General features: G+C 38.4%; 1 protein-coding gene across 17 annotated transcripts in view; it reads right to left on the minus strand.

The window, feature by feature from the left end:
• SPIRE1 (spire type actin nucleation factor 1) overlaps positions 1-12,954 on the minus strand; it is a 362,107-nt gene that overhangs the window by 225,895 nt on the left and 123,258 nt on the right. For all 17 annotated transcript variants that reach the window (XM_077136029.1, XM_077136030.1, XM_077136026.1 and 14 more), the window contains one exon: positions 12,250-12,483. In XM_077136029.1, the coding sequence (XP_076992144.1) occupies positions 12,250-12,483 (234 nt within the window). The remainder of the gene's footprint in view (positions 1-12,249; positions 12,484-12,954) is intronic.

A 12,954-nucleotide genomic window follows, 5' to 3' on the forward strand; every position in this document is an offset into this window, starting at 1 on the left:
GTTCCTTTGACTGGGCCATATTTTCAATTATTTGAGCGTGATCCATTATCTTGTTGGCGTCTGCGCATTTAGACAGATTTCCCTGGGTATTGGATCCAAAAGTTTGGAAGATATTTCTGTGAAATCTCTGGGTTCTGTTTTTCTTATCCTGCCCAGTAGGTGGCGCTCGTGGCACACGTTTGTCTGCGGGTCCCACCAGTAAAAGGTGCTGTGGGACCTTTAACTTTGGAAAACTCTCGCTGTCCGGGAGGTTCGCTAGCCGAAGCGGCTTGAGCCGGCCCGGGGTCCAAACGCGGGGAGGGTTGCTGGCCGCCGCAGCCAGGGAAAGCGCCCGTCCGAATTTCCCAGTCAGCCTGGGGCACCAAGTGTGGCGGGAGGGCGCCAGCGGGCGGGAGAGTGCACGTTCCCGGGGAGTCACGGGTTTGGGAGGGGCCTCCCCCACCCGTCACTGTTCTCCGCGGCCTGGGGATTTCTGATCCAATTCTCTCAGTTGGTCCGGGGGGCTGCGCGTGGTGTGGGCACCAGCCGCCGCGGTTTCAGGGGACCGCCTCTCCAATTCTCACAGTCGGCCCGGGAAGGGGGAAGGGAGTGACTCCGGCCGCTTGCCGCCCCGCCCAGTGAAGCCCGCGCGCCTCGGCGATCTCACCCGAGCGGCTTCTCTCAGCCAGCCAGCCATTCCAGGATGGGGTACACTGTCTTTTTTATCTCTGTTGTGGCTTTGGGAGCTGTTCTGTGTCGTTTCTACTCCCCTAGTAGCTGTCCTGGAGAAGAAACTAAGATCCGTGCGTCTTACTAAGCTGCCATCTTCTCCGGAAGTCTACCTCTTTACCTTTTGACAAAGTCTCTTCCAGTGCAGAAGCATTTGATTTTAAAGAGTTCCCATTTATCTATTTGTTCTTTTGTTGGTTGTGCTTTGGGCATAAAGTTTAGGAAGCTACCTCCTATTACTAGGTCTTGAAGATGTTTTCCTACATTTCCTTCTAGAAAGGTTTATGGTGCTAGTTTTTATGTTTAGGTGTTTGATACACTTTCAGCTCATTTTTGTGTAGGGTGTAATATAGGGGTTCTCTTTCATTCTCTTGGCTACTGATAAACAATTCTTCCATGTCCAGTTATTGAAAAGACTATTTTGTCCCAGTTCAAAGGATTTGAGGGCCTTGTCAAAAGCCATTTGACCACAGATTGGGTGGTCTATTTCTGCACTCTCGATTCAATTCCACTGGTGAGTGCTTCTGTCTTTGTGCCAGCACCATGCTGTTTTGACCACTGTGGCTTTATAATAGGTTTTTAAGTCATGGAGTACTAATTCTCCAAGTTCACTCTTCTTTTTTAGGATGTTTTTAGCTATTTGGGGTCTCTTTCCTATCCAGATGAATTTGGTAGTTAGCTTTTCCAAATCTTCAAAGTCATTTGTTGGAATTTTGATTGGTACTGTGTTGAATCTGTAGATCAGATTGGGGAAAAGTGATATGTTAACTATATTTAGTCTTCTTATCCATGAGCAGGGAACGTCCTTCCACCTACTTAGATCACCTTTGATTTCTTTCAGCAATGTTATGTAGTTTTCTGTGTACAAGTCCTTTACATCCATAGTTAAGTTCATTCCTAAGTATGTGATCCTTTGAGTTATTATTTTGAATGGAATTTTTTCCTTAATTGACTCCTCAGCTAGGTCATTGCTTGTATAAGGAAGCATTTCTTCACAAAAATTAATGTGATTTTTGTGCATTAATTTTACATCACGGCACCTTGCTGAATTTGTTTATTAGCTCAAGCAACTTTGCTATAGATTTGTCAGGATCTTCCAAGGATAGTATCATATCATCTGCAAATAATGAGAGTTTTACTTCTTCCTTTCCAATTTAGATGCCTTTTATTTCTCTGTCCTGCCTGATTGCTCTAGCTAGAAATTCTAGCACAAAGGTGAATAACAGTGGTAACAGTGGGCATCCTTGACTTGTACCTGATCTTAGGGGGAAGGATTTCAGTCTCTCTCCAATGAATGCAATGCTGGCTATCGGTTTTTCATATACTCCCTTTATCATATTGAGGTAGTTACCTTTAATTCCTTGTTTTGGAGTGATTTTATCAGAAAAGGATGCTGAATTTTGTCAAATGTTTTTTCACCATCAATTGAGATGATCATGTGATTTTTCCCTTTTGATTTGCTAATGTTCTGTATTACGTTAATTGATTTTCTTGTGTTGAACCATCTTTGTATTTCTGGTATAAACTCCACTTGGTCATATTGTATAATTCTTTTGATGTGCTGTTGGATTTGATGCGCTAAAATTTTATTAAGAATTTCTGCATCTATGTTCATTAGGGAGATTGGCCTGTAGTTTTCCTTTCTTACAGCATCTTCACCCAGTCTTGGTATTAAAATGATATTAGCTTCATAAAATGAGTTAGGTAGAGTTCCTTTTTCCTCAATTTTCTGGAAAACTTTAAGGAGGATTGGTGTTAATTCTTTCTAGAATGTTTGAAAAAATTCCCCCGTGAAGCCATCTGGCCCTGGGCTTTTCTTTGCAGGAAGATTTGTGATGACTCATTGACAAAAAAGAGCAAAAATCAAGGACTTAACAGCAAACCTGGAAGAACTCGAGAAAGAGCAGCAGACTAACCCCAAAGCAAATAGGAAAAGAGATATAAGAAACACTAAAGCAGAGATTAATGAATGGGAGAACAAAAGAATAATAAAAAGAATCAATACAACTAAAATTTAATTATTTGAGAAAATCAATAAATTTGAAGGGCCACTAGCAAGACCGACAAAGAAGAAAAGAGAGAGGATACAAATAAACAAAATCAGAAATGAGAAGGGGTGTGTTACCACAGACCCTGATGAAATAAAAGAAATCATAAGAGGATACTGTGAACAATTATACACTAACAAAGTAGACAGCTCAAATGAAAAGGACAAGTTCCTGGAGATGCACAAACAAGGTACACTGACTCAGGAAGAAACAGAAGATCTCAACAAACCACTCATAACTACAGGGATTCAATGAGTCATCAAAAAACGGTTGCAAAACGGTACTACTTTTTTATTTGCATTCTCCTGATTATCAGGGAGACTGAATTATGTAAGAGAACCAGAACCCACTAGGTTGAGTTCAGTGTCCTTCTCAGTGCACTTACAGCATCCACCCCAGGTATACACGTCATATACAGACTGTTCATAAGGGCATCACATCTAGAAGAACCATCCTTTACATCAAAGACATTGCAAATTTGTATACTTATTATGGCAATTATTTTACAAGTGGAGTGAGGTATCTCGACTAAGCAAAGTCAGGTATTTTGACTAAGCCAAGTCTTTTGCTAATTTGTACAAAGATAGTAAATGGGCTAGTATGGCCCTACACACTTGATCCATAACATTTATTTCACTGGGATTCACTTAACTTCCCTCTCCTTTTAGGTGATTTGCTCTCTGAGGGCAGAAACCATAACTTTTTCATCTAAAAACCCCAACTGTGGACTTAAATCATCATTAACTTGATTGCATCTATGGCTGATTACATTCATAATCAACTAAGGATAACTGTCTTCAACAATGAGAGAAATATCATCCATTCAAATGAAGGCCTTAAAAAGAGAAGTGATGATTTCTGCACTTAGAAGGAAGAATTTCCATCTCTACTTTAGTCAACCAGCTTCTGGGAAATTCATTGAAAATCTGAAAAAATACTGTTTTTCAGGAGTTGGAAGATGAGTGACATACAGTCAACACTACTTTGAAAATATAGTAAATATTCAGGCCAAGATGGTGGCTTAACAATGTGCGCACTTTAGTCCATCCTCCAGAACAACTACTAAATAAGCAGTAATAGTACAGAACAGTTCCTGGGGCCAGGTCAGTGACCGAACACACAGTGTACCCCAGTCTGGACCAGATGGACAAGCTGCAAGCCCCCCCAGAACTGGGAGTTCCCACAGCTGCAGCGGCCGGCCCCCTCCCCCAGAGGCTGCTGCCCAGAGGGGAAACGAAAGGGACTTTAACAGAAGCAGGGGCTGAGCCCAACCAAATGCAAACTGTGGAATTAATTAACAAATTCTGACTACTAAAAATAGGCCCTCAGCTCAGGGGAACCTGGTCAAAGCAGAGGTCACTCATTTTTGCCCCGGTACCTGGCTGATGGAAAAAGGAAAAAAAAAAGAAGGAAACAGAGGTTTTTGTGGCTGTGTTTCTACAAAGGCTTGACTGCCTTTGGATACAGTGGCAGGGCTCCTCAAGCTGCAACTCCCCCAGACATAGGCAGAAACAAGCTCGTTTCAGGGCCTGTCTGGAGCCTGTGCCTTCCACAGGGGAGGGGTGAAACCCAACTTAGGTGGAATCCCTCTCTCAAGGAATTCAGACACCAGGGCTTGGTAATTTGAAGCCATTAAAACCAGCCTACAACCTCTCCTCTGTCTCCACCACGCCCCCAGCAGGGAGAGTGTGCCAAAGTTAAAGGTACCGCATCATCTTATGCTGGTGGGACCTGCAGGCAGACAAGTGCCAAACACAGGGCAGGATAAGAGAAACAGAGCCCAGAGACTTCACAGGAAAGTCTGTCAACCTGCTGGGTCTCACCCTCAGGAAAAACCGACGCAAATGACTCTTTCCTCCTGATAGGAGGCAAGTTTGGTTTGGGAAAATCCAGCTGGGGTCTATAATATCTAAGTAGACCCTCCTATGAGTGTGGGGGGAAGGCACCATACAAGCAGGGCAAGAAACAAGAAAACAAGAATTGAAAATTTTTCCTCTGTTAAACAAAACTTAAGCTAAAGGTCCAGATAAAGCTGAACGGAATGCCAAAGAACAGACAGACAACAAATTCATCCAGCAAGAAAACCCTAGATAAAAGAAGTGAAAGCAATCTCCAGAATAAACTAATTAATTAAATGCCTAGACACCAGCAAAAAATAAATCACACTAGGAAAACTGAAGATACGGCCCAGTCAAAGGAACAAACCAACAATTTAAATGAGATACAGAAGCTGAAACATTTAATTCAGAATATACGAACAGACATGGAAAACCTCATCAAAAACCAAATCAATGAATTGAGGGAGGATATAAAGAAGGAAAGGAATGAACAAAAAGAAGAAATCGAAAGTCTGAAAAAACAAATCACAGAACTCATGGGAATGAAAGGCACGGCAGAAGAGATGAAATAAACAATGGAAACCTAAAATGGTAGATTTTGAGAGACAGAACATAGGATTTCTGAACTGGAAGATGGAACATCTGAAATCTGGCAAGAAAAAGAAAATATAGGGAAAAGAATGGAAAAATATGAGCAGGGACTCAGAGAACTGAAAGACAATATGAAGTGCATGAATATACGTGTTGTGGGTGTCCCAGAAACAGAAGAGAAGGGAAAAGGAGAAGAAAAACTAATGGAGGAAATTATCACTGAAAATTTCCCAACTGCTATGAAAGACTTAAAATTACAGATACAAGAAGTACAGCATACCCTAAAGAGAACAGACCCAAATAGACATACTCCAAGACATTTACTAATCAGAATGTCGGGGGTCAAAGAGAAAGAGAAAATCTTGAAAACAGCAAGAGAAAAGCAAACCATCACATACAAGGGAAGCCCAATAAGACTATGCATAGATCTCTCAGCAAAAACCATGGAGGTGAGAAGACAGTGGGATGACATAGTTAAATTATTAAAAGAGAAAAACTGCCAACCAAGAATTCTATATCCAGCAAAATTGTCCTTCAAAAATGAGGGAGAAATTAAAACATTTTCAGAAAAAAAATCACTGAGAGAATTTATGACCAAGAGACCAGCTCTGCAAGAAATACTAAAGGGAGCACTAGAGACAGATATGAAAAGACAGAAGAGAGAGATGTGGAGAAGAGTGTAGAAAGGAAGACTACGAGTAAAGGTAAAAAGAAGGAAAATTAGATATGACATATAAAATCCGGAAGGCAAAATAATAGAAGAAAGTACTACCTGTGCAGTAATAACACTAAATGTAAATGGATTAAATTCCCCAATTAAAAGACATATACTGGCAGAATGGATTAAAAAACAAGACCCATCTATAAGCTGTCTCTACTCAAAGGACATGAGAGCAATAACACAAACGGATATTTGCACACCAATGATTATAGCAGCATTATTTACAATTACCAAGAGATGGAAACAGCCAAAATGTCCATCAACAGAGAGGTGACTAAACAAACTGTGGCATATACATAAGATGGAATATTATGCAGCTGTAAGACAGAATAAAGTTATGAAGTATGTAACAACATGGGATGGACCTTAAGGACATTATGCTGAGTGAGATTAGCCAAAAACAAAGGGCAAATACTGTATGCTCTCACTGATATGAACTGACATTAGTGAATAAACCTGGACTATTTTTTTGGTAACAGAGACCATCAGGACATAGAAATAGGGTAAGATATTGGGTAACTGGAGCTGAAGGGATACAGATTGTGCAACAGGACTGAATATAAAAACTCAGAAATGGACAGCACAATACTACTTAACTGTAATACAATTATGTTAAAACACTGAATGAAGCTGAATGTGAGAATGATAGAGGGAGGAGGGCTGGGGGTATAAATGAAATCACAAAGACAGACGATAAAGATTGAGATGGTATAATCTAGGAATGCCTAGAGTGTATAGTGATAATGACTAAATGTACAAATTAAAAAATGTTTTTGCATGAGGAAGAACAAAGGAATGTGATTACTGCAGGATGCTGAAAATAGATGGTAATTTATATTTTAAAATTTCAACTTGGGTGGGCCACGGTGACTCAGCAGACAAGAATGCTTGCCTGCCATGCCAGAGGACCCGGGTTCGATTCCCAGTGTCTGCCCATGTAAAAAAAAAAATTCAACTTATGTGTGAGACTAAATCAAAAAATGTTTATTTGGTACAAAATTTATATTTTGACTAGTGCATCTCCTAATATAATTCATGTAGATAGTTGGTTGAACAACATAAGTACATGGAACCTTGGGTAGGACATTAGATTTTATTGGTTTGTCCAGAGTGATGCCCCGGTGAATCCCAGAGTGATTCGATCAGTGAATAAAAAAGTATTTGCAAAGTCCCCTTCGGGGAATGGTGAGAACGGGGGAAAATTCAACCTCCCCAAGTTGAATTATTGATATTCTCACAAGCAGTATGGACAACCAAAGTTATATGCTGAGCCCCCAGTCTTGGGCTTTGTTCACATGAAACTTAACACACAAAGGATAGGTCAAGCCTACTTAAAATTAGGCCTAGGAGTCACCCCCAAGAGAACCTCTTTTGTTGCTCAGATGTGGCCTCTGTGTCCAGCCAATACAACAAGCAAACTCACCAATCTCCCCCTGTCTACACTGGACATGACTCCCAGGGGTGTGGACCTTCCTGTCAACGTGGGACAGAAATCCTAGAATGAGCTGAGACTCAGCTTCAAGGGATTGAGAAAAACTCTAGAATGAGCTGAGACCCAGCATCAAGGGATTGAGAAAAACTTCTCGACCAAAACGGGGAAGAGTGAAATGAAACAAAGAGTCAATAGCTGTGAGATTCCAAACAAAGTCAAAAGGTTATCCTGGAGGTTATTCTTATGCATTAAGTAGATATCACCTTGTTATCCAAGATGTAATGGAGAGGCTGGAGGGAACTGCCTGAAAATGCAGAGCTGTGTTCCAGTAGCCATGTCTCTTGATGATGATTATATAATGATATAGCTTTCACAGTGTGACTGTGATTGTGAAAACCTTGTGTCTGATGCTCCTTTTACACCTTGTCAACAGACAAGCAGAACATATGGAATAAAAATAAATAATAGGGGGAACAAATGTTAAAATAAATTTAGTTTGAAATGCTAGTGATCAATGAAAGGGAGGGGTAAGGGGTACGGTATGCAAAAATTTTTTTTCTTTTTCTGTTTTTGTTTTATTTTACTGTTGTCTTTATTTCTTTTTCTGAATTGATGCAAATGTTCTAAGAAATTATCATGATGATGAATATGCAACTATGTGATGATATTGTGAATTACTGATTATATATGTACAATGGAATGAGGAAATGTTAAGAATGTTTGCCTTTATTTCTTGTAATATTTTTTAAATTAATAAAAAAATTTTTAAAATATAGTAAATATCATATAAATCAACTATAAACAGAATGCTCTCTCTTATGGCTAAGTTTTCAAATTTGTGTTAATTTTAACCTGAGCATTTAGCATTGTATAAAGTATAGGATAGGCTTCAAATAAACAGGGAGATTTAACTAAAGAGAAAAATCAGTTCAAGCTAACGAATTTGCTTCATTACAAATAAATACCACTAAGTGGGTCAAGAAAACAAAGAACAATCAGCTGTGTATAACGCAGTCAAGTAAGTTCACAATATATAATAATAATAGTGTTTCAGTTTGCTAAAGCTGCCAGAATGCAATATACCAGAAATGGATTGGCTTTATAAAGGAGATTTATTAAGGTACAAGCTACAATTACAAGGCCATGAAAATGTCTTAATTAAAGCACCAACAAGAGGATATCTTCTTGAAGAAAAGGAAGCATCCAGGTTTCTCTGTCATATGGGAAGGTATATGGTGACGTTCGCTGGCCCTCCTGGGTTGGTTTTAAAATGGCTCTCTCAGCTCCTGTGGGTCCTTCTGGCTTCCTCGGGGACATCCTCCTTCTGTATCTTCAAACACCCATGTCTAGGCATCTGCTCTCTGTATCGGCTCTGACTATTTATCTCTCCCTGAGCTCCTTTAAGGACTTCAGTAAACTAATTAAGACTCACCTTGAATGGGTGGGGGTCATATCTCCATGGAAGCAATCAAATCAAAAGGTCCCACCCCAAATAATAGGTCTGCCCCCACAAGACTGGATTAGAATTAAAAGAACACTGCTTTTCTGGGGTACATAACAATTTCAAACCAACACATATAGGTACATAAAATCTAAAAGTGGTGATTTTTTTTCTTTTTTTCTGAGAAAGACTTAATGATTAAACTGTTAAAAAAAAATCACTTTCAATAACTTTCCAGAAACCAGCAACCTCCAGATGGGTCCCTGGTCCAGATAAGTCCTCAAACCTAGCCCAGCCTCTCCAGAACATCAGAAAGTTCCATCTCCCTACCCCATATTAGTGACAGACCCTTCTAATATAAAACATTTAGAACTGCCATAGCCCAAACAACCCCAAAGAGAGGTATGGAAAGATCAAAGGTGATGATGGAATTATACACAGAAGATAGGACTTAAATGAATATGAATGCTGAATCATTAAATTGGTATCTCTTTTAGTCTCCAGTATTTTAGAGCAGCTTGAAGTAAAAACCTAAAATTGTGAAACTGTCACCCATGTCAGGGTCTGAAATGTGTTCTACAACTGATTGTAGTGTTTTGCTTGGAAATTTATGGGTTTTTTGTATATACATTATTTTTCACAAAAAAAAAGTCGACTGTGATGATAAAAAAGTACTTAAGCCCTCTAGCCTCCTATATTCTGGAGCAGCTAGAAGGAAAAATATGAAAGGATTGTATGGTAGCCCATGACAAACTCTGAGATGTCCTGTAACCACTTGTTGAAGAGAGCTTTGTAAACTGCTGCTTTTTTATTTCTTTGCCTTGTATATATGCTATACTATACAATAAAAAAGTTAAAAAAATAGAAACAACAAAATCAAAAGTTCGTTCTTTGAAAAGATCAATAATATTGATAAACCTTTAGCTAGACTGACAAAAAAAAAGAGGATACAAACTATGAAAATAAGAAATGAAAAGGGGGACCTTATCAACCCTGCTTAAGTAAAAAAGGAGTATAAGAGGACACTATGAACAACAGTATGCCCATAAGTTAAAAAACCTAGATGACATGGATAAACTCTTAGAAACATACAAAATACCTACACTGACTCAAGAAGAAACAGATGATCTCAACAAACCAATTACTAGTAAAGAGATTGAATTAGTAATAAAAAATCTCCCCAGAAAGTAAAGCCCAGGAGCAGATGGCTTCACAGAGGAACTCAACCAACATTCTAAGAAGACTTAACTCCAATTTTGCTCAAATTTCCATAAACTGAAGAGAAGGAAACGTTTCCTAACTCATTCTACAAGGCCAAAATCACCTTCATATCAAAACCAGAAAAACTATACACATACCTTTTATGAATATAGATGCAAAAATTCATAACAGAATAGTAGTGAACTGAATCAAACATCATGTTAAAATAATTACACAACATGATCAAGCAGGATTTGTCCCTGGTATGCAAGTTTGGTTCACCATAAGAAAATCAATTAATGTAATACACCACATTAACAGAATGAAGGAAAAAAAATCACATGAACATCTGAATTTATGCAGTAAAGGGAATCTGATGAACTTTTACATTCTACCTTGATAAAAACACTTAGAAAATAGGAATAGATGGAAACTTCCTCAATATAAGTGAAGGGCACATATGAAAAGTCCACAGCTAACATCCTACATAATAGTGAAATACTGAAACCGGTCCCTCCAAGATCAGGAACAAGACAAGAGTGCCCCCTTTCATCACTATTATTCAACTTGGTAACAGATGTTCTAGCCAGAGCAATGACAAAAAGGGATAAAAGGCATCACATTGGAAAGGAAGAAGTAAAACTTTCTCGATTTGGAGATGATATGATTCTCTATACAGAAAATCCTGAAAACTCCACAACAAAGCTCCAAGAGCTAATAAATTAAGTCACCATAGTGGCAGGGGTCAAGATCAAAACTCAACAATCAGCAGTGTTTCTATACACAAGCAGTGAACAATCAGAGGAAGAACTCAAGAAAAAAATTCCATTCACAATATCCACCAAAAGAATAAAATATCTAGGAATAAATTTGGTCAAGGATATAAAGGACTTGTACAAAGAAAACGACAAAACATTGTTAAAAGAAATTAACAAAGATCTAAATAAATGGAAGGATATTTGGAGTTTATAGATTAGAAGACTAAAAATTGTTAAGATGTCAATACTAACCCAAAGTAATTTATAGATTCAATGCAATCCTAATAAAAATTCTAACAACCTTCTTTACAGAAATAGAAGAGCCAGTCATCAAATTTATATGGAAGGATAATGGGCCCCCAATAGCCAAAGCCATCTTGAAATAGAAGAACGAAGTTGGAGAACTCACACTTCCCAATCTTAAAACTTATCACAAAGTCACAGTAATAAAAACAGCATGGTAACGGCACAAGAACAGACACATGGACCAATGAAATAGAACTGAGAGCTCAGAAATTAACTCTCAGATTTATGGCCAATTGAATTTTTTTTTTTTTTGTATGCTGTATGGCATGGTCACATTTCATTATTTTTCCATGTGAGTAGCCAGTTTTTGCAGCACCATTTGTTGATATTTTGTTTCCTTTTGTTTGTTTGTTTTGCTTGTTTGTTTTGGGGGAAGTATATGGACCAGGAATTGAGCCTGGGTCTCCTACACGGCAGGCAAGAATTCTACCACTGAACTACCCTTCTACCCCCTATGGCCAACTGATTTTTGATAAGGTGGCAAAGATCATTCAATTGGGAAAGAATAATCTCTCAACAAATGGTGTTTGGAAAACTGGATCAGCTACTACTGATATGAGGACCCTCCAGCAGCAGTGAAGAAAGGTTAACCAGGTGAGGAATAAGGCTTCTTCCAGTAGTCAACAAAGAACTGAGTAAGGGCTTGTAACAAAGCTATTTGAATGAGCCACCTTGTCCTCATCCCACATATTTAAACATTAAGGAAAATCTATTAATCGTTTGTTATACAGTGATAAACTTCCTGAACTACAAAATAGCAAAGATGGGGTACTCTTTGCTGATAAAAAAAAGAGAATTGTCTACATGTAGATATGCATCCTGTAAGAATGGTGTTCTGTGGTGGAGACTTTAGGAAATGCTGTTGTAAATATAAAATGTAACACTAAGCAAACCTGGTTCTATGTTTCACATGCCTTGGATAAATGCAACTTCTACAAAACTCATTCATCAAGCAAATAATAGAGTGCTTATTAATGTGAATCATATAATAAAACAGATTGGTGAAATAAAAAAAATCACTTTCAAGCTGTGAACAAGTCGCAGAATCAGGAGTATTTTAGTTCCTTACTCTTTTCTTTTATTGCTGAAAGTCTGGAAACTTAAGGCAATAGTCTACTGCCAAATTCAGAATCAGCATTCGGTTTTCTTTAAATGGATTAAAAACAAATCTTGAAAGAAAACAATAGTATATAAATGCTGCTTTACCTTCATGACATCTCTGTACGACCGAATAGCTGAGACTTTTCTTTTGTCATCATCTTCATCATCCATGCCTTCATCTGCAGCCTCATAGCCCTCATCGTTGCTACCATCCGCTTCTACGGTATTGGCCATATGATCAATGAGCTGCTCCAGAGGAGGGCTTAACTCTCTTTCTTCGTTCTCCTTCAAGCCATAGTCCAGTGCTTTGTAAATAATAATTCCCAAAGATTCAATAACCTAGGAACATTAAAGGACAGTGTTTAATAGATCTGGCTGAACACTTTTATAGAACTCATTGTAAGGCACAATATATTTTGTACAGTTATTTAATCTAGTTCTAATCTACTACATCTCAGAAACATGTCAACAGATTAGCCTTGAGAAGGTATTGAAAAACCTCAACTTATTGTAAAGGATCACAGATCATAAGTTCTTATGGCACTCACATATACATAGGAGTTGTAACTGTTATTTCTAAATTCTGAGATACTGAACTATTTTTGTATAACCTGGTAGTTTCCTGAAACTTTGGGTATTTATGGGACATGTGAGACTCAAAGGTAGAGCGCTGAAGCCATGAATGTCAGTATTTTCCCAGATAGCAACTGTTAAAAAAGCTGAAAAAGCGATCAGACTTTAACTAGAGATATGAATAAAACTGATCTGGATAGGACTAAGGTAAATCAGAATAAAGGGTAAAGGATGATA

Source organism: Tamandua tetradactyla, chromosome 18 (genome assembly GCF_023851605.1).
Source record: "Tamandua tetradactyla isolate mTamTet1 chromosome 18, mTamTet1.pri, whole genome shotgun sequence".
Taxonomy (NCBI): Eukaryota; Metazoa; Chordata; class Mammalia; order Pilosa; family Myrmecophagidae; genus Tamandua; species Tamandua tetradactyla.